We start from the raw sequence: 23,395 nt of genomic DNA, 5'->3' as shown, positions 1-23,395 counted from the left end.
GATCCCCTAAGTGACCTTGGGACCTGCATTCAAATATTCAGCCCCTTCATTCTCTTGATCATGCAGAGGAATTTATCTAAACTTTTACTATTAGCAATTCTGTGAAAATTTCCTGAGGTGACCAAGAGTCAGAAACTTAATAAATCATCTGACCTCCAAAGGTGTTCCCCTGATCCCCCAGCTTCATTCAGCTATATCCATACTATTTTTATCTGACCTAAGGGTTAATACCCTCTCTGTAGGACTAATAGGTGTTTACTGACCTTCTGATGAGTGGTTATTTGGGATCACATCAGCCATTTATAAGAGTGTCTGTAATAGGCAATCTAAAAGCCTTTGTGGGGGTGGGGGTGGGGTTCTAAAAAGAAAATAACAAATCTACCACAGTCAGACACAGATCAGGTAGCTACATAATTTCAGAAGTGAAAGGATGAATCTGTGTTCATCAGAACGGTTTTAAAATGGGTGGTCTCACTGTGCATGTTTGAAAATCTCTAAACAGCAGTTGGTTAGAGGGGTTGCTGAACTACTATGATCACAACATCCCACCTGATTAATTCTGGTACTACCTATGAGTCCAGGGATTGGGAAAGTGAGAGAAAATGCGATATGGTAAGTACTGCAAAAGCAAGAGTCTGAGGCAACTGACTCAGCTTTCCTTCACACAAAGCCCTACGTGTCCTACCGCAGCCTGCTGTGGAGAGCTCATCACTTCCATTTGGACAGTCCCTTTCGCCATCACAGAGCCAGTGTCGTGGCACACAGGCATGTGAGCCCTGGCAGCTGAACATGTCCACCGCACAGGTGGCCGCACCTGAAACCCAAGGAGAGAATGCCATTAAGATCACTGCACGCCTGCTGGGAAAGAGCTAACCTTTGTATTCCCCTTAGAAAGGAAGGAAACAGAAGAATGTTGCTGACAAGGAAGAGATTGTTGCTATTTGGAATCATCACATAGTATCCTTCCTATAGATGTTTACACGTTTTCCTCTCAGAACCCATTCCTTCCTGTGCACGTATTGTATTTCTTAAGGCTACATGGCAGAAAATAATAAACATCTTTTCTCCTTATAAAATGTACCAAAGCATAGAAATGCCATAGAATTGTGAATAAACTATGATAAAATTTCTAAAAGACTGAATCTATAATAATAATAATAATAATAATAATAATAATAATGGCATTTTTATTGCTTAATATATGCTAGGCACTTAATATATTAACTCATTTAATTCTTGCAAGAATTCCAACCAGTAGAACTATTATTGGTCTCATTTCACTGAAAGGAAACTGAGGCTCAGAGAAGTTGAAAAACTTGCAGAACATCACAAGTTGCACAGGATGCCACATACTGAACTGGGAGTCCAAAACCCTTCTGATTGCTAAGCACCTTCTCTTAACCGCTAATGTCATGACTGTTACTCCCCACCTTGTGTTGTTGAAAAGAATAAATATACCCATGTCTTTTTTGTTTGTACACACTTAATAAATAAAATCTACTTTTTCTCTGCTCTGTCAATTCAATGTCCCTTTAGATGCATGACGTTTTTCAAATGTATACAGAAAAAAAAAATGCTTGTAAATTCAAAGGGTCATCGGTGGTTTCTTTGTTTCTCCTTCTATGGGTATAGGGCAATCATATGAAATAGAACATAATTATTTCTCATGATGTTTTCCTAGCACCTAATACAGTTATATATACATATATACATATATACATATATATACACACACACACATATTAAATGCTTTATTTATTTATATGAAATACTTGTTGAGTGAATCAGTTACATGACCCTCAGATCATGTTCTAACTTTTCTTTAACTTCATTTTCCTGTGAGCAAAACTGCCTATAGAAGAGATGCTAAAAGACGTATTGTTAGAATTATTTTTTTAAAAAAATGTTAATATCTGCAGGAAGAAAATATGACTGAATAGAATGATGAGAGGTATTTGGTTTCAAACATTTAAAGCAGTGACCAAAATGCTTTAATTATAGAACCATTATCACCTTTCTTTTCAGCTGTAGAGTTGTTATGAGCAGATAATGATTTTCAGTGTAATGCTTTCAATATGGGGGGCAGCAGGGTGCCAAAATAAAACCCTTTAAGGATTTTTTCCATCATAAACATGACTGTCCTTGACATATACTTTAGCTTGGAGGATAGGATGGCAAGTGAATATAGAAAAGTCCTCCAGGTAATTCAGATTTGCTCATCTGATTGAGGATCAGTGTTAATAGAACGGGGTTTAATAGGATATCTATTACTGGAAGAAATAATAAAAAATCTATTAAATAAATGTTGCTTTCATTTAAAAATGAATTTACCTGCTATTATGCTTTTAATACCTTCTATAATAAAATCATCTTCCTACAGAACTTATTTTTACACTATTCCTCATTATGATCTATCTTTTTAAGCTTGCCATAAGAATATAAAATGTCACTTTCATTATTATATTCTCAATTAGTGCCTTAATTTCCATAATATTTTTGTTATTTAGCTTGAGATTTTTAAAAAGTGCATTCTCTTTAGTAAGGATGTTTTGATACATGTAAAACTCCTTGTCTACTTTCTTATTATCATCCCAATTTATTCTCAAGGTAGGCATAACAGATATAACATCAATTTGGCTGTTGAGAAATTTAATTCTGTATGACCTTGGAGAAGACTTAAGGGTCTGAGTTTCACTATTTGTAAAATGAGGGGTATGACTAGATAATTACTAAGATACCTTAAGCTATAAGATAGCATAAAGCTCTTTGCAGCTAATTTTCTGGCTCCCTTGATAATATTCAACAGCTTCTGTATTAAGAGCATGCCAAAACATCATAGTCAATCGGAAAGAAAATGGGCCAAAGGAAAAACGCATGGCTTCATTCCATGTTTACCCCAGCCATCTGGAGACACATTACCTTCCTTAGGGAAATGAATCCCAAGAAAGGAAGAAGACAAGCTGAAAGATTTCTACCAGATCCATCTTGTGCACCTGCTCAGATACAATATTTGATTGTAAGAGTCACTACCCCATTAGGAAGGATTCAAGAAATCTGAATTCAGGTCTTAGATCTGTCATCACTGATTCACTGAGTTTCCTCAGGCGATTTATTAACTTCTATGAGTTTCTCTTTTTTCATCTGTCAAATGATGCAGGTGTACTAGACTATAATTTTCAAAATGGGACCCTCAGATCCCAAGTCAAAACCATTATCGTGCTTATTAAAAAAGCTTGTACTTACAGCCCACATTAGAATATTTGAAAGTGAAGATTAAGAATCTTCATTTTTAGCAAACTTCTAAGAAGGCTCTTTTGTGCGCTAAAGATGATAACCACTGAGATAAATTATTTATAAAGTCCCTTCCCAATCCTAGTATATTAGGTTCAGTTTATTGAATGATATTTGGTCTAAAGCAGTCTTTTTTATGTGTCACCAGCTTGGTAGTTAGCATATGAAATGCAGCCTGTATTTAAATTAAATAGAGACTGGGTGTTTTGACAACAGGTAAACATGTCCATTACCACTTTAATTCTTTTAAACAAATTATCAGGGCGCTGGTAGATGTAGATGTGGCAATAACTCTGAAAAATAAGGGAGAGAGCAGGAGAAATGGAACAAAAGGGCATGGAAATAAATTCATTTATATTGTATACATCGGTCATGTTAGATGATCACAAGAGTTACATAAGGGAGATCTTTTTGTAGCCTTCTAATAGGTAAGGAAAATACAGATGTGGGAGAATTCAACTCTAGTTTCAGAGTCTTTATACCTTCTACTATATTGTGTCCACTCAGGAAGGACAGAGGTATCAACTGAGCCATTTAGTGTAGGGTTAAACAGAGGGTCAAAAAGCAAGATGATTTTAAAAATTGGCAACATGCCCAACCCATTGTGAGTAGGTAATTCTTTTGTTAAAATTAAAGAAAGATTTAATAGCAACGAGAAACAAAGTAGTTAAAAGTGACTAGCCAGGCATCTAATTGATTACTGATTCTTTTTCCTTTCAGGGCTTTTTGATAGTGATCTTTCTATATTTATTTGTTGTATAACTAAGTTGTTTCAGTGGTGTAAATAAAAAGTAGACTTGGGGTGGCTTAAATACAAGAAAATAAATTGCCTGCTTTCAGAGGACAACTCCAGTTTTATATTATTTAGAGAGAACTTCAGTTTAGCTTGAGTAGTATAAAATCCTATCTACCTATTTCCATGGTACTGACCTAAAAAGCAAGCCACCATTACCGAAATTTAAAAGTGGTGTTACATACACTTAACTCGGTACATGCGCCTTATTCTATGACTCAGGTCCTTTTCTCTCTAAAATAGGACAGTAACCAGCTATGAAACAGTACTGATATAATGAGTAAAGATTTTATGCCTATAAATACAAACACACATATAGAAACAAATCAGAAAGATAGACAAAGAGGCATATAGATACATGAGTAGAATGCCTGGCTATTTGTAATAAATTTATACAGATTAAATCAATTCCTTCTTTTACCCCTTAAAAAAGTAAGTTAATAATTCCATCTATTTGTTAAATGTTTGTGATTATTTAAAAGCAATTACAGCGCTGTGAATTGTGCAAGACTGTTGAATCTCAGATCTGTACCTCTGAAACAAATAATGCAATAGATGTTAAGAAAGAAAAAAAGAAGAAGAAGAATGTAGCAGGAGGGGAAGAATGAAGGGGGGAAATCGGAGGGGGAGAAGAACCATGAGAGACAATGGACTCTGAAAAACAAACTGAGGGTTCTAGAGGGGAGGGGGGTGGGAGGATGGGTTAGCCTGGTGATGGGTATTGAGGAGGGCACGTTCTGCATGGAGCACTGGGTGTTATGCACAAACAATGAATCGTGGAACACTATATCTAAAACTAATGATGTAATGTATGGGGATTAACATAACAATAAAAAAATTAAAAAAAAAAAAGCAATTACATTGGCTTTGTTGCTGATATATAGTAGGACACTCAACCTCTAATCCTATAAAGTTGTTTTTTGAAGTACATTTTAAAATTATATACAATAGCCCTCTTTTTTTACTTCCCATTTAAAATAATTCAATAACAATAACCACTGTAATACATATATACAAACACAAATAGCATCAGTGTATTTTGAAGGGCAAAATAGCAATGCGTATCAAAGGCCATGAAAAATGTTTGATCTTTTGATGCAAGTAACCCCAGTCACTGAGATCTAGTCCAAAGAAGTAATTGAAGACTAAAAAAATAAAATTTACAAATACATTCTTTGTGTGGATATTCAGGAAAAATCCTAAAAACTGAATGACTGTGTATATAAAAATAGTAGAATAATAGGTTGTCATTAAAATACAAAACCAGCTACACAGAAGTGTATATATAAATTTAATGTTAAATTTAACAGTTTTTATGTATGCTCTAAAATGATAGTGGGTATATATCATATGCCTAAAAATTGAATGAGAACACAGGAGAAACAACTCACCACAAATGCTATCACTTTCATCTAATCCATCCCCACAATCATCCTCTCCATCACAGATCCAATGTTTAGATATACATTTTTGTGCAGAACAAGCAAATTGGTTCCAAGAACAAGAAGAATCTAGAAGACAAACAAAAATTTTGCTTCAGGTGCAAAAGAAAAAAAAAAAATCATTTGAGACCATCTTAGGACAGGTCTGACAGTGAGAAAGTCCTTCCTTAGACTTTGCTAAAATAAATTGTCCTATAATAAAACGAGTCGAATTCCTCTTCTCTATGACAGCTCTATAAAATTTTGACAACAGCCTGCGTATTCTCTCTGAGTATCCAGGCTATGCAACATTTTTCCTCCCGCAGAATTCTCAGAGGGCTTGACTTTGAGCTACTCATTATGCTAGCCACTCTCCCCAAAGTATATTCCAGGGTGTCATTTAAAAACAAAACAAAACAAAACAAAAAAACCCACAACATCTTGTGCATGGATACAAAACAAATATTTGAAGTGTGGTCTAGTCATCCCTTCCAAATTTCAATTGATTTTTGAACAACCAGAGGAAAAAATGCATCCTAAGCAAGATTATAATATGATATATTCACCAGCATATATATTTGTTTTTAATGATGAGGTGACTAAGGGGGTTTTACCTTGATGACAAGCCCCCAGTTTCATACCCATACATACTAAACACTTAGAGGTTTTACTTCTCTTGAGGACACTTAAGTCTGACTAGTAACATCTAAATTCATTGGCATGATGGCTTGAATTTTATTACCAAATTATGCACTTATCATAGTGTATTCTATTTAATTCCAAAATTAGGTTTGTACTCCTCCACCCTCAGCCTATCCCTCCACTCAGCATCCAAAAGGCAACATCCAAAATAAAACCCTTCCAAATTCAAGTGTTCCAAACATAAATTATAAAAAAATAAACACTTTGGTTTCAATCCTATAAACTATTTTAAAACCTTGCACTTCTATTTAAAATATTCACTTAGATGACCTGTGAAAAAGAGAGAAATTTAGAAAAACTGCAGACTGGACAAAAATGAAACTAAAGAAAATACAACCATATAATGGCTTCCTGTACAGAAACTATGAATCTACATAAACTATTTGTAAAGTTCTCTGTTAATCCTGTTCACAATCTGGCTCTACTGTAAAGATATATAGCATCTTAATCAAACAAAATGCACCTTCATATTTCATGATGACATTTACTTTTAGAGGAGTTTGACATTTCATAGAAGATCCATTTTTAATCTTTTCTTCTACTTTGTCTATACACCATAGTGTATGTTATTTGTGTTAAATGAAAATAGTGAATATATGCTTTGTTTTCCTGTAGGAAATTTCTTTGGCCTAGAAATTATAAAATCCATAAATTCTATAAAATAAATTTTAAAAATGCTGTCTTGCTTTGCCAAGTAAGATGAAATGTACACACAGAAATTAGGAGGTAGGTGGTGAAAGATGAGAGTTTGAGGAAATACAAGTTTAAGTACTATTTAAAGCTATACATGTAATTAATAGAAACATTTAGAATAATAATAGTCAATAACAAATAGGGAGAATATAATGAGTAATGTGAGCTAAATACCTATTTTTCATTGCAGAAAGTAAATATATTAGGACTTAATAAGTCAGAAAATAAAGGTATATCATTTAGATTGACGAAGATAACCACTAACAAAAGCAGAAAAAGTTAAAAGAAAAGGCTGGGGCAGGAGATTGTTACTCTTAATTACAAGTTCTTCTGTTCTATTTTAGTTTTTACCATTTTGTGTTATTTGATAAAAATAAAAATTGTTAAAATCAATTAGCAATATTTTGTATAAAATCCCTATGTAAGAGAACATCGGCATATAAACAATAATATGGCACATAGAACAAAATACAATGTCTCACCACAGTGGAATTCATCAAGTCCATCCTCACAATCCTTCTGACCATCACATATCCAGGAATTCAAAATGCATCTTCCACTAGGACAACCAAAATAATTTTCTTCACATTTGTGTTTGTTTTGAACTGTGATAAAATACAGAATGTAATGTCAAATAATTTAAATTAATCTTAGACTTCCACAATACAGGTAGATAATAAAACAGTAGTACTACTTGAACTGGAAGAGATAAATAACAAGAAAACTTAAATAAAGAAGAGCTGAGATGGTCTCTTCAAGAATGTCAAGATCGGGACGCCTGGGTAGCTCAGATGGTTAAGCATCTGCCTTCGGCTCAGGTCATGATCCCAGGGTCCTGGGATCGAGCCCCACATCGGGCTCTGTGCTCAGCAGGGAGCCTGCTTCTCCTTCTCCCTCTGCCTGCCTGTCTGCCTACTTGTGATCTCTCTCTCTCTGTCAAATAAATAAAATCTTTAAAAAAAAAAAAGAATGTCAAGGTCATGAAAACCAAGAAAAAGCTAAAAAAAAAAAAAAAGCCCAAAACAAACAAACAAACAAAGAACAACAAAAAAAAACCATGACACAGAACAGAGGAGACTAGAAGACATGATAAGCAAATCCAATCCAGGACTGGATCCTGCATTGGAAAGAAGATACTAAAGGAAAAACTTGTTAAATCCAAATAATGTGGAGTCCTATTAATAGAAATAAAATAAAATAACTGAGATAATTATAAAGTGAATGAGCCTAAGGCCAAAGAAACATTTTTGGTGGAAAATATCTGTAATTCCATATTCATAAATATGAATAACATTATAAAAACATTAGTGGACTTTTACTGAGAAAGTGGGCATGGTGTTCCTACTGTCCTATATTCCGAGTACACTTTGACAAGGTTTATAAAAGTACTCTCTATAAAGAAAGACAACTTACAATAGAATCTCTAAAATCGTTACACCTTACAGAAATATCACAAGAATAATAAGTATTTGTATGTAAAATTATTTGTAAATTATATATATTTTTATGTTGGGGAGTATTGCTATAATTGTAACTTCCAAAACTGCATATAAAATATTAGATTTTTCTCTACTGAATGTCATTTGTCCCCTTGCACCTTCAAGTTTACACAGTTTTAGACTGACTGGCCCATAGCCAATTTGGAAGCAAATCTTAGAGTATATGTCACACTGTAATAATCTAGTCACATGATAATCACACTACAATAATCCATTGTAACTGTATTAAGATAACAATTCCATTTTATTTTTTCAAATGTCAACTTCATAGATTGAAGATGAAAATAAATTTTTTGACAGAATTCACCACTAAACCAAAAAGTCCTGAGTGTGATTTATGTCTTACTTTTTCTTAGGACTAGCCTAGATACAAGCTAAGGTATTTAGACTGACCTATTACTGGCTTCCTGTCCGGCTGTCTATCTGTCTCATCAGTGTACACAAGCTCCCCTTTCTTTCTTCCCCATTATAATCACAATTCTACACTAATGTTAAAAGTTAACTTTTAAAATAATTTATTAATATTAGAAATATATAAAGATCACAAAGTTTTACATATATATGTAATATGTTTACATATATATATGTAAGTTTAATGGGTATCTATTATATGTTGCCTCCATACTAATTTTAAAAATTAACCACAGCTACAATGAGATACATAACTGTTGTAGAAAGAACAATGGATTAAGAATCTAGACACCCAGGCTCCATGAGTCTAAATCAATGTTACTATATTTCTTTTAAAATGCTTTATGTGATTCAAAATAAAATGTGGAAGAGTTGTGGTGAGCCGCAGTCACCAGCACATGTAAAAGCTCTCCACAGAACCAGAAAAGTTCTCCAGTTCCTCCTAGGATGCAGCTAGCCTTTCAAACCCAGAGGAACAAAAATTATATCATAGAATGTTACACATTGTTGAGCAAGAAAACAAAGGAATCTGCTATTGCCCAATTAAATGATAGATTATGAATTATTAAGAATATCGGTTCTTCACAGTGGATTGTGTGTGTGTGCTATATAGAACACCTACAGATATAATTTCTTAAAATATTTCAAAAAATTATTATTTGTCAACTAAGCATGGAAAAATGAGTGTAGCGGCAGGATAAGGAGAGAGAAATACAGTATGAGGACACATTTAATAGTTTCCTATAAATCATATCTACTTCCAGTTATAGTAATCTAACACCTTTACTCCTTGTATTTTTTTAAAAATATGTTCTCTGAAATAGTTAGATAGCAACAGGATCATGACTTTTTAACGGAACGCATTCTGCTAAGAATACAGATGACACTTTCAGAGCTTAGGTATATAAAGATGGTTACAAGTCAGATATAAATAAACCTTTCCGACCTTGACCCAGTGATAATTGCTATTATCCATACTACTATGTCAAAAGATTGTGTAAACCTGATCCAACAGCCTAACACGACAATACAATCTGTATGGCATTGAGTAAAGTCGGTGGTGAGAAGCATTGTCTTTCTCCCTTTAGTCCAAGGATAGTTTTTTTCTCAGGGTGTGGTACTTCCGTGGCAACTTTAGAGATCATGCATTTTAAGACTTAATCACCAACTCTAAGAGGATTAATCATGAACTGAACATTAAAAGGAAATTGATCCAAATACAGAACAGATTTCTTGAGTATCATTTCATAACTCATTAAAAAAGATCAAGGGGCATGTTTGGAACAGGATGATTATTTGTAACTTAGTCTACATTATTTAAATTTTAATCCTCATCCCTGGATATCAAGACTAAAACCTAATGAATTTATTTTATACAATGAGCCTCTAAATCTCAAGGCAAAGACTTTTTTCTTTCTAGAATTACCTGGGCATTTTAATTCATCTGAGTAGTCCCCACAGTCGTTAGACCCGTCACATATCCAGCTTGGCAGGACACAGAGTGAGGTTGAATTACATCTTATAAACCCTGTGGTTTTCACTCCAAGTTTATAGAAATGTGTACAATCTGTATTATCTACAAAGAGGTAAACAGAAAAATGAGAAACACCTCATCTGCAAAGATTACAAGCCTTCTAGGCAGGTCACAGAAACAAGAAAAGTTAACCTCATTTGAAGAAATAAGAATGCAATTATCCTACACAACAGGGGTTAATTACATATCAATTCTGGACAAGGTTCAGTGAAACACTGGGCCATGTTAGATGGAATGCCAAAGGTACCCAGGGATGAACAAACAAAAGGTAGTGGATTATCTTACTGCAGTTCTTTTCATCTGAAGCATCTGCACAATCTATGTTCTGGTTGCATCGTGCTGATCTTGGAATGCATGTCCCATCTGCACAACGGAACTCAACAGCGGCACAGGTTGAAACTGGAAAAACAGGTAAATAAATCAATGGATAGATGAGACAAAAGCTATTCCTTGCTCTAACATTTTCAGTACCGACGGTCCCCGACTTACCACGGTTCGAAACGATTTTTCAGCTTTGTGGTAGTGTGAAAGCCATATGCTTTCAGTGGAATCTGTGCTTCAAATTTTGAATTTTGATCTTTTCCTGGGCTAGAGATATGCAGTAAGATACTCCCTCCTGATGCTGGGCAGCAACAGTGGGCCACAGCTCCCAGTCAGCCCCGTGATCACGAGGGTAAACAATCAATAGCCTTACAACTTTTCCGTACCCAGACACCATCCTGTTTTTCACTTTCAGTAGTCACTAAATTACATGATACATGCGATACTTTATTATAACATGGGCTTTGTGTTAGATGATTTTGCCCAACTATAGCCTAATGTAAGTGTTCTGAGCACATTTAAGATAGGCTAGGCTAAGCTATGACATTGGTAGGTTAGGTGTAGTAAATGCATTTTCGATTTACAGTATTTTCAACTTAAGGATGGGTTTATGAGCACATAACTGCACTGTAAGTTGAGGAAGATCTATATTTTAACTAATTCATATAATTTTGTTTGGTTTTGCTTTTTTAACTCGGGGAAGTCAAACTTGACCCATGGCTTCCACCCACACCCCCAAGCTTGGGTGAGATGCCTCATATGTCTTCCCCTGTTGTAGTACTTATAATACTTCATTGCAATTGCCTGTTTATGTACCTGCTCCCCCACTAAGTTGTAAGATCCATGAAAGAAGGGATTGTGCCTGGTTCCCTAATATTATAGTATCAGTCCAGCACTAAGCCAACATACAAAAAAATCAAATGTTGCTGAAAATTCTTTCTCCTTCCAACTTCCAAAGTACAAGGTTATAGCACTAAGCAAATGTCTGAGTGAGGAAGTACAGGGAAATCCCAATCTGGTTGCAAATAGTGGAACATTCCCTGCTTTGATAAAAAGACAGGCAGTCAGAGACAGAAACTGAGATGGAGAAACTGCTGAGCATTTGCTTTATTACTCAGAGGAAATAGCTCAGCAATGTTAGAAAGTCTTCCATGCTATGCTATACTCCTTTACATGGCCATATCACTAACATTTGGTATAGGAAAGATGAATCCTCATGCCAAGAAACCTAAATGTGGTACGACTTGTCTCTATTGTTAGAAAGTACGACTTTCCAATTCCCTGCTATGCTTAGATGAAAATCAGTTTCAAAATGCTACTGTCATTATATATACCTTATACAGAATAGCTTGTGCTTAATCATATTCCTTTCCACTTTGCTCACACATTCATTTCCATATAATGGTTTCCAGCAATATGTTGTGAACAGGTGCATGACATGCTATGTACATTAGATTAACTTACGTGAGATTTTTATTCCAAATTCAAATTTCCACAGGTTGATTATGTAAATATACAACCTGAAGGGCTCTTCGATTATGCCACTTTTACTAGTGTTGATATTTTAAAGAGCCTATTTAATTATAAATAGAAATTATATCAATTGTAAATGGTTAAAATGCTACCTTAAAATATGCAAATTTTACTCAAGGGTGTGTATGTCATTTGTATTTCATATTGCACTGTTCTTATTATATTTAATTGTATCTTGCAATTGTATCCTTATTTGTGCTTAAATGATGATTAGAATAAATGTTTTATTTATAATTTGCAATTATAATTGCTTCACTGTTTTCTTCATTAAAAATAACATCTTATCATATGAAACAGATAATGCTATTATGAGCAGAGATAAATAACCTGTTCCAAAGAGGAAAAAAACTAATGTTCTTCTTTTATGTCTAAAAAGCAAAGTCTCTTACATATACCTTTTTATTACATTTTATATTTAATATTTTTTAATAGAAACAGTAAATGGAATACATAACATATAAAGTAATCATGACAAGCATTTACATTCTGTTTCTTACTTTGCTCTCTGTCAGCAACCTCCTATTAAGAGATTGTGTTCCAAAAGATTCTTTATAATCCCTTTATTTAGAAGACAGGATTCATTTCTCCATGAAACAACATTCTAGATAGTGGTAATGTTCCTAGACAGTCTACAAAGATTTATCTCATAATACCCTTGAGTTTCTATCTTACACTCACAGAGTTTAAGGATACCAGAAGAATCCCAATGGGAGCAATCACAATTCACCGCATCATCTCCATCTCTCCCCAACCTCCACAGAGAATCTTCTGTGTACATGGCAGGGAGTCCATCTGAGTGGAGATTGGTGGCAGATAGGATGAAGAGGCAAATTATGACTCCATTAACATGAGGATAGCATCTCACACAGTTATGAGGGTTGAAGATCTGGCAATATTACAGTAATGGAGTTTTAAAAACTGTATTGGGGCTCTCAGGTGAAAGTGAACGTAAAGAATACCTTGTGAGAAGAGTAGAGATGTGGAGCAAGTAGAACCAGTTTTAGATGGAATTCTGAGAAGAAGAAAGAAGGGAGAAGAACTCTGACTAGATGAAAAGAAACTAACTTTGAAGTTAAAAAGAAGGGTTAGGAGATAGTATTTAAAAGAAAGACATGGGGGAAAGGATGAGGTAGGGGGTCAGAAGAACTGGGTACAGAATAGAATATTTGCAGGATGCATTTTTCTCCCATTTTCCAATAAAAAATAGGGCTAATGAATCTTGGAGAGGAGGACAGGCAGGCCTATTAGAGTATGTGCAATGTGCAAATAGGAAGACTGTCCCTTTACTTCAAATCCTCTCTTCACAGAGTCCATGACTCGGTATAGAGTTTGAGAACCACCAGAGGGTTAAGCAGGGTGTTAAGTAGCACTGGAATTGGACATACTACGTGGTTGCAGAATTTCATATGTAGCAGAGGCAAGATAGTTGGGGGGATTAACATCTCCAGCATCTGTAGGCAAGGAAGGAGAGGGAGATGGGAGAAATCCATGGGAATTCAGGAACTTTATTAAATAGTTAAGCAAATACCTCTTTTGCCAAAACCTCTTCCTCTATGTTCCTTCAACTATATTTCTTCCTCACTTTGTTTGGTCAGTCAAGTATTGAAATTTGTTTCACCCTTAGGGTGATTTTTGAGGGAGAAATATGTTGGAATCTCTAATTTGTCAAGTGAATATGAAAGCTTTCTGACAATTTTTCCTCAGGCTAAAAGTCCTGAAAAAGAGAGAAAAGAAAATAATGTAGTCCGAATAAAGATAAGCCAAGTGAGAAATACTAGACTTTTCCCTCCAGATAGTCCAAAAGTAAAAGTAAGCCTACAAAATGTGAGTGAAAACACACTGCAGCCACCCCGGGAATAGCAATGAGATACTACGGAGGAAGATCTGACAGGGATTGTGGGTCAAAGCAGCACTAAGAGAGAGAGTAAAACCATTCTTTCCCTCACGTACTTTCTTAATTTTCCTATTTCATCCACTTTCTTTATTCCATGTCAGTTAAAATATTTAATGAGATAGGAAAGATATAACATTGGTCTTTCTGTGGCTTTTAGGACATTTCTTATAAGTAACTTATGTTTTCTCTTCCAACTTCCCTGCCCAGCCTGCAGCACATGATGAAAGAAAGAAGGAAAGAAGAAAGAAAGAAAGAAGGAAAGAAGAAAGAAAGAAGGAAAGAAGAAAGAAAGAAAGAAAGAAAGAAAGAAAGAAAGAAAGAAAGAAAGAAAGAAAGAAAGAAAAGAAAGAAAGAGAAAGAAAGAAAGAAAAAGAAAGAAAAAGAAAACTAAATTTTCTGTCATATCTCTTCTGTTTACTTTCAAACTACATCTTTTATTTAATTTACTGCTTAGGCTCTAAAGGTATGCAAACCCAGAAGGACTGATGATTTCATCTATAGGAATGCTTATCCTTTTCCCTTAGTTCATTGTTTGTAGAATCGTCAAAGTTTTGCTATGAACTTAAGAAAAAAAAAAAAAAAAAACTAACACCAGTTTCCTTTCCATTAGAACTACTTAGCTTTTCAGTCACCTAAAGGTATCCAGATGACCCAGGCAAGTTCATGTACTTCCCAAGGAGAGTAATTAGACCCATCTCAATAGGGAGAGAAGGAGGGATACCATGTACTCTCTCCAACCTATTCACTCAACCTTTCACACACCAGAAGAGGAAATCAGCGTGACAAACTTTCTGAACAACTCTTCAGGTTACCCCCCTCCACCCCGCCAGATAGCCTGGTGTCTAAAACTCTCAGGGCAGTAATAAAAGATTTACAAGGATTTAGGGTTTTGCTTCCCTTCAAAAAGAGAAGAAACCAAAACTGATTCCTTGGAACATCCATTTTCACTCTGCCTTGTGGAATAAAGATAATGATAATATTAATTACTATGAACATCTAAACTAAAGAAATAAAAGTGTAATAGTACTTCAATTTACAGATGATTTCACTGTCACCTCTCTCCATAGCTATCAAACTCTCTCTGTATATATTGACTTTTTATTGTACTGATCCAAATTCTTCATGTCTTACTTTAGTCACATTTAAAAAGAAGTAATAGGTGGTTTGTGTGTGTGCATGTGTGCACATGTGCGTTCCTTCACATTCTAGCTTGATATTTTTATCTTTATCCTAGTTTAATGTCTTTATTATATTCTCCTTTCCTGCTTGCAAATAACTGATAAAACATGCCCTTTTGGGGGGTCTACTTCTAGTTTTCTTTCCTCCTTTCTTCCAAATACTTATCCATTTCCCTTTACTTATTCCCAGTATCTTACTATATTTTATCATTTTTAATCTTTTATAGGCAATATAAAATAACAGCTGATTTAATCTGCACAAGTATTTGGCTCTTCCTAAACTAGTGTCAAACTTAGTAAGCTACTCAAATGTTTGGCCAACATCCTATAGTCTAAGATGACAGAGTGACTTCCGAACCTTTCTCTACCTACAAAATGATCTGTGCACATTCTATCCTCTTCCACAACTTTGCATCGCCTTCTCCTACCATCTGTACCTCACATATTTACTTGACCATCAGTCTTTCCTAAAAATAGTCTTATTCACTGTATTTACTCCTTCACCATCCATTTTCTGCACCAACCCAAGGAGATCTGGCTTTTCTTTACCATTCTGCTGAATTGACTCTCATGAAGGTAACCAAGAGATTATCTCCTATTTGCCAAGTTCAGTGACCGTCTAGTCTATACCTGCCCTCTTGCCTTCCCTTAACACCTTACAATGCTAACTGATTCTCCCTTCTTAAAAATAATAATAATAATAATAATAATAATAAATTTCTTATCAAAATCTTTCTATTAGTCCTGTGGTCCACTTCTCCTTTTCTTATATTATTAGTGTCTTTAATTTTTTATTTCAATAGGTAATTCTGATGTACTCCCCTACGACTATTACTCTATACATCCTATGAGCTTTCTCTCTGTATTAAGTCCAAAATTAACACTTCTCTTCTAAATCCACTACCTGAGCCCCAGATCTCTATCTATCTAAATGTCTCTGGAACAGTTCCTTCTGAATGTCTACAGGTGCTCTACTCTCAGAATGCAAAACATCTTTATTACCTTATCCTTGATCCCGCATGAACAAAAGACCCACAAAAATAGATTTAAAAATTAATGAAAGACAAATAACAATGTAAAAAGAGGGGGGAAAGTTCAGAAAACTTGTCTATTCTTTTCCACGTTTTCTCTGTTTATTACCCGAGAAGACCTGTTATGCCACCTTTTAAAACTCTGTTATATCTGTCTCCTTTTTATTCTTAGCTTTGGCTGCTTTGATAGCCTCCTGTTTTACCTTTCTCATCTCAGCATTATAGTTTTCATTTGCACAAGCATAGTTTTTCCCCGTTTTTGAAATGTAAATTTGATTGTATTGGTTCTCTTTTGGACTTTCAGTGACTTTTTTTTTTTTTTTTTAAAGATTTTATTTATTTATTTGAGAGAGAGAATGAGATAGAGAGAGAGAGCATGAGAGGGGGGAGGGTCAGAGAGAGAAGCAGACTCCCTGCTGAGCAGGGAGCCCGACGTGGGACTCGATCCCGGGACTCCAGGATCATGACCTGAGCCGAAGGCAGTCGCTTAACCAACTGAGCCACCCAGGCGCCCATGGACCTTCAGTGACTTTTTGGTGACTACAAGGTGAAGTTCATGTTCCTTAAAATGGCATCAATAAACACCTTCAAGTCCTGGCTCCTTCCTCTAACTTGCCTCATTTTTTTTTTTTTTTAAACCACTTGCCAATATACAATCTGGCTCTAACAATATCAAATTTATTTGCAGCTTTCGATTGTAGTTTCTCTACTTGGAATTGCCTTCTATTTTGATCATTCTACTTTATTTATACATGATTGCACCCCCCTAAAAAAACTTATAATCATAAAACCTGATATACACCTTCATCTCTTTAAATAACTATCTTTATTTGGAGTTTTAACTCCTTAAGGGCAGGCAGATGACCTATTAATTTTATGTCTCAGTCCTTAATGCATTTTACCCAATGAAATGTGTTCAGTGAATGAAAATTTTTAAAGGGATATTGGTTTAGAAAAATCTGTTTGGGGTCACCTAGGTGGCTCAGTCAGTTAAGCATCTGCCTTTGATTCAGGTCATGATCTCAGGGTTCTGGGATCAAGCCCCAACATCATCGGGCTCCCTGCTCAGCGGGAAGTCTGCCTCTCCATCTCCCACTGCCCTTCCTTCTGCTCATTCTCATACTCTCTCTAATAAATAAATAAAATCTTAAAAAAAAAAAAAGAAAAGAAAAATCTGTTGGGTCCAGATTTTAAGAGGCCTTGAATATCAGACTAAAAAACTTCTTTATTCTGCAAACATCAAGACTCCATTTGTGATTCTTTTTTTTTATTTTTTTTAATATTTTATTTATTTATTTGACAGAGAGAGACACAGCAAGAGAGGGAACACAAGCAGGGAGAGTGGGAGAGGGAGAAGCAGGCTTCCCACGGAGCAAGGAGCCCAATGCGGGGCTTGATCCCAGGACCCTGGGATCATGACCTGAGCCGAAGGCAGCCGCTTAACCAACTGAGCCACCCAGGCGCCCCTCCATTTGTGATTCTTTATCAGGGCCATGATTTAAAAAACAAGGTGAATGCTTACATGGCATTTACTATATGGCAAGTTCTGTTCTGAGTTTATTTAATATTAATATACTCATTTAATTATTGCCTCTTTTCTTACAGCTTGGGAAACTGAGGCACAGAATCATTAAATATTTTACCCAAAGACACAGAGTCAGTGTTGGGGCCGAGATTCTGACCTAAGTCACCTGGCTTGCCGATTGATGCCAGTACTCACTCTGAGAACACATTCAATGATATATTACAGCATGACTACAACCTTGGGATTAACTGGAAAGAGTAGAGGCAGGGAGACCAGTTAAAGGACTATTGTGTACTATGATGATACTTTGAACCAAATGTTAATGCTTGATACAGAATTGTGAGCAGCATCTGGTTCTCATATAGCCTTAAGGAATAATTTTAGAGATCCTCAAGGAATTAAACATAGGGAATTTAAGAGACGTAGACTGCAAAGGCAGTATACAGGAAAACGTGGAGTGGGTTTTATTCATGAGGGTGTCTGAAAACTAAAATGGAGTGGGATATCATGGTACATAGTTGGACAGTATTGGTCCTTCGTGCTTTGGCCATATTGTGTAATGGAGATTTACCAAAGATGTATGAGGAGCATAAGGCTATAAAAAGTTAACCATTCAAAGTAAAACTCTTGACACATTTTACTTAAAGCAGATGAGAAAAGGTGCTATGTTGTAGGCTCCTGATGGTGCAGAGGGATTTCTGAATTCAAAATGCAGCTAAGGTATAAAGTTCTCAGTTTTGCTTTAGAAGGATCTCTAGAAATGAAGCTGACAGAAACATCCGAGAACATTTTAGTTGCTTTTACAATTCCCAAAGCTCCACCATAAATTTAATTCTTAGTGTTTTAAATGATTGCATTTTAAGGTACATAAACATGGGTTATACAAATACCGATGCTATAGTAACATCTTTAGACAAGACAAGCACAAAGGTATAAATGCCTAAACTGGAGGAAACTTGAAACCCTCATCTTAATTCCTAAATGTAGTATTTCTAACTTGTGACAGACAGATTGATAGGCAGCCATTTTTTTGTGTGTTTTAAAATAACTGGGAGCATAGTTAAAATTTTTTACATCAAGTGACTGCTATTGAATGTTGCAGGTGAGATGTGGTTATTTTTAGTTTATTTGAAATGTCTAATTGAAGGGGGGCGGGGGGGAGCAAATATTTGAAATTTAGAAAACCCTAAACTTTTTGGTAAGGAATTGTAATTTCCATTTACCTTTTCTTTAAGGACATAAAAGGTTGATAATTGATGTAGTTAAATTGAACCATAACCATTGGTGATCATGGGGCAGGTAATTGGAGCCTGCAGAAGAAGTTATAACCTAGGAATTTAAAAAATAAGATCCTGAAGTTTATGTTTAATTGCATCAATTTCTGTATTTATGTGAATTTATAAACTGCAGAAAGTTTTGAATGAGGTTGATCTTGTCTAATATAAGTAAATGAGTCTGTAGACTGTGATCTCCCCAAACTAAAAAGTACAGTACTTGGAATTGTGTTTTTTATGGTTGTAGTGTTGGTAAAGCACTAATAAGCAGAAAATAAAGGAATTACACAGTGGGGAAAAAAAAAAAAAGGACTATTGTGTTAATCCAGGCTCAAGGCAGACTGAAAAAGATATTTCAAAGAATTGCATGATTTACTGATATATGGACATGTGGGTGATAAAATATGGTAGAAAGAGGAATCAAGGATAACACTAAGTTTTCCTGTCCAGTTGTTAGGAAAATGATGAGGTCATGTGAAAAACAGAGAATTGGGAAGTGAAGGAGAGCATTTTTTGGAGTAGTACATTCAGTATTACACATTCTGGTAGAAATGTCCAATAAACAAGGTGGTAGAACTGAAGAGGTGAGAAATGACAAGAGTTTTGAAGTGAGCAAAGGGATAGAAACCAGAATAGAGAATATAGTCATAATTTCAATGAACTCTACTAACTCCCTTCCAACAGCAATTACCAAAGTGTGGTCCATCTATATTAGCAGGTGCCATATACCAAAAAGGTGAAACCACTGTGGTCTCAGGAACACACAGTGGAAAAGTTCAGGGAACACTTAGCATAATAATATTCCTAGGCTGATGCCACATACATTTACCTTTACAGTCCAATTCATCAGAATTGTCCCCACAGTCATTTTCACCATCACATAACTTGCTGTGAGGAATGCAACGCCGATTGTAGCAGGGCTTGAAACCTCTTCTACAGCTTCTGTTTTCTTATAAAGAAAAGTAGAAACATAATTGGAGGTCTTATGGAGATATTTTTACAAATAGAAAATCACAGATGAGTTCTCATGGCATAATGATTGGATCGTGGATCTATAAAAAAAGTGCTATGCAGTATCAAAGCTCTGGATTAGAATATTCATGCATTATCAAGTAATTCATTCATTAAAAGACCTTTTGACTGAGTGCTTTAACTTCAGTGATTCATATTTGGAGATTTCTTCAAATTATACCCACATTATTGTTTCTGATATTTGTGTCAGCACAGAAATAAACATATATTCAACTCTCAAGATATAAGTCTGTAACTCAAAAGTCCTAAGACACTCTCAACACCTATCTCCTATCTCCTCTGCATTTCATAAGGCTTTCATAACAAGAAAAAAAAACGGGGTAAAATAGGTATTCCTGAATCAGTGAATCAGAGGGTTACCTAAATATCCATAAATTTCTCTTAAAAATCATCTAAAAATGTCTACCAGAATTTCCTAAGGAGAAGAATAATTGCCTTCTGAATTCTATTTACCTTAAAGAGAGTCTCCTGACATTTTCCAATTTCGGGCAGAAGGTACCACTTAGAATAATAATAGCTGCCATTTACTGAACACTAATTTTGTGCCTGGCTCTATATGGAGCAAATGTAAACACACATTTGTTTATTTAGTGCTCTAAACCAACATTCAAACTAGGTTTGTTTTGTAGTGAAAAACTAAAATACGGAGAAGTACCCTTGCTCTTACTGGTCATACACTAGTAGGGTTAGGAACAAAGAGTTAACCTCAGGTGTGATTACAAAGCCTAGAATCTACATAGGGTTGTCAAACTACAGCCCACAGGCCAAATGCAGCCTGGAGCCTGTTTTTGTATAGCTCTGACACTAAGAATGGTTTTTATATTTTGAAATAGTTGTAAAACAAAATTTTTTAAATAAAGGATATTTCACAGAGAGCATTTTTGGCCCACAAAACCTAAAATACTTAACTAGCTAACCCTTTGCAGTTAAAGGTTGCCAACCCCTGCTCATGTGAATATTATCTTGCTTCTCAGAAGGTAAAAATAATGTGAAATATATTTTCAAGACAATTCATAATAAATGCAAATTTGCAAGCTGACTATTATTATTATATTTTTATATCCTTTAATATTTTCATAGTGTATAGGGTATAACCATTCATTCAAATGAATATGCCATTTGAGGTAAATTCACTAAAATTTTAGTTACGGATCAGTCATGGGCAAATTACATCTGACTATCATTTTAACTGAGAGCGTGTGATCCTGCAACATAAAAGAATGCGAGAACTGCCTGCAAATTTCCCAAACTCTACCTTCCTCTTATTTAACCACTCTTTGATTATTTAGGTATAATTATTATCTAATAGAACAAAGGAGAAAAGTAGAAATCAAATATAGCAACTCCACATACAGATTCCTGAATTTTATAGAGCATACGTTACCAATACTCTAATATTATAGTGCAAAAATAAATCATACCAATTTAGAAATAATCTGGAACAATTCTACAATAACTATTAATGATTACACATATACAACTTTCCAGGAAAAATAATGTTGTGATGAAGGCAAATATCAGTTGCTTACTGGGCTTGAAAAGCCCATCTCTACCCCCAAGAGAGAGTGAAAGGTTGACTATCACTTAGTGTCACCTACAAGGCACAGCTGGAGGAATTCCATGCTTGATGAGGAGGATGGTTAATGCAATCAGCCTTTGTGCCCAAAGACACTAACCCTGGGCCAATCCTGGAGGCAAGAATAAGGACAACTCTTTGGTATCAACTCAACAGCATGCTATTATTGACTGATAGCAGGACTTTGCTGCCAAGTAAACTTACAATATCCACCAGTAACTAATATTTCTGCCTTACATTTTTAGGAATGTAATCCTAAAACCCATCGCTACATGACTAGACAGCTTAAAAGAAAGGCCCCTGTTGTATTTAAACTTGAACTTTGTAGATGGAAAGCCATGAGGAAATTCTTCACTGAATATGGTGGGTCCCAAATAGGACATAAGGAGTCCCATTTGAAAACACAAAGCCAAAATCCATTACCTTAGACCTACATGTTAATGAGAGACATTAAGGAAATCATACATGTGAACTAAATGGAGACAACAAAACCAAAAACTATGAAAATAATTACAAACTTCTCTCTGAAGTGAGGACATACATCACATATGAGACACTTACCACAGTAGAGCAGTTTTTCGTCTGACTTATCCTTACAGTGAGGCGCTCCATCACAGGTGAGCTGATAGTCAATACACTCTCCGTTTCCACACTCAAACTCTGAATACATGTTGCAAGATGAATTTTTAGCTGAAAGGGATCAATGTTCTGACTCAATAACAAACATTTCTGATACCATGACAATTTTTTTTCCTTAATCTTTATTATAAAACGAAACTAAAATTTATCAAAATATAAAATCAAATAAAGGGCAATGGTTTATGGCATTTCTTTAACCAAAAAAATTAAAAAGGAACACCTTTTTGTTTGCTGTTTTTACATTCCATTTCTAAAATTTTCAGGAGTTGCCTCACTTCATTTTTCTTTTATACCTATTTGTATATTTTGCTAATTATTTTGTGACCGTATATGTGTGGGAAGAAGGATGGGCTTACATTTGAGTGATCTTGCTTAGCAGTCTACCTTAAAAATAAATAGTAAAAAAGAGCCAGTTAAAGGAGTTCTGTACGTATTGAGAGAGGTTTTTTTTGTGTGTGTTTTCTTATTGAAAACTATAATATATTCTTCAATACACTGAAATTTTCCAGTACATAGAGTTTTCATTTTTATTTATTTCTTTATTTTTGTTTGAGTATAGTTGAAACATTAGTTTCAGGTGTAGAGTTCTCATATTTTTATGCTTGACTTGATTCATCTCATCTAAATCTACCTCCAACTGATCTTCCTCCCCAGCTACCTTTTTAAAAAGTCTCAGTAGCAGCTTTCGTCATTCAGAAGTACTGGAATTGCTCTTGTTCTATCCATGGTGAGAGGTACCGGGAGTAGGACGGCCACACCGGGCCAGCAACTACTCTTTGAGATGCACAGGAAACTGTGGGTTGAACTGAATCATGTGCACCAGAAGCTTATGGGCTCCAAATGACCACTGCCATCATGTCCCATTTCTAAATCTCAAGATTTTCATAATAAATTAAAAGCCTGAGTTTTTATGTGACTTGCCCAATCTGTGAGCCCAGACCAATAGCAACAAAGTACAAACAAAAAACATCTTTCTACAGCTAGGTTTCATCCCTGGAATGACAGTATGTGACCCCTGTTTTAGAAAGATCTCTCCTGAGGAAAATAG

General features: G+C 35.1%; 1 protein-coding gene across 9 annotated transcripts in view; it reads right to left on the bottom strand.

Moving 5' to 3' along the window:
* Positions 1 to 23,395, bottom strand: part of LRP1B (LDL receptor related protein 1B) — a 1,853,519-nt gene that overhangs the window by 270,756 nt on the left and 1,559,368 nt on the right. For all 9 annotated transcript variants that reach the window (XM_032387847.1, XM_032388632.1, XM_032390176.1 and 6 more), the window contains 7 exons: positions 22,270 to 22,398; positions 19,930 to 20,049; positions 10,630 to 10,743; positions 10,237 to 10,386; positions 7,383 to 7,505; positions 5,476 to 5,595; positions 686 to 814 (listed from right to left, as the gene is read on the bottom strand). In XM_032387847.1, the coding sequence (XP_032243738.1) occupies positions 686 to 814; positions 5,476 to 5,595; positions 7,383 to 7,505; positions 10,237 to 10,386; positions 10,630 to 10,743; positions 19,930 to 20,049; positions 22,270 to 22,398 (885 nt within the window). The remainder of the gene's footprint in view (positions 1 to 685; positions 815 to 5,475; positions 5,596 to 7,382; positions 7,506 to 10,236; positions 10,387 to 10,629; positions 10,744 to 19,929; positions 20,050 to 22,269; positions 22,399 to 23,395) is intronic.

Source organism: Phoca vitulina, unplaced genomic scaffold, assembly GCF_004348235.1.
Source record: "Phoca vitulina isolate PV1807 unplaced genomic scaffold, GSC_HSeal_1.0 scaffold1, whole genome shotgun sequence".
NCBI classification, from domain to species: domain Eukaryota; kingdom Metazoa; phylum Chordata; class Mammalia; order Carnivora; family Phocidae; genus Phoca; species Phoca vitulina.
Note: the sequence above shows the minus strand (reverse complement) of the source record. Positions and strands in the feature narration are given on the sequence as shown.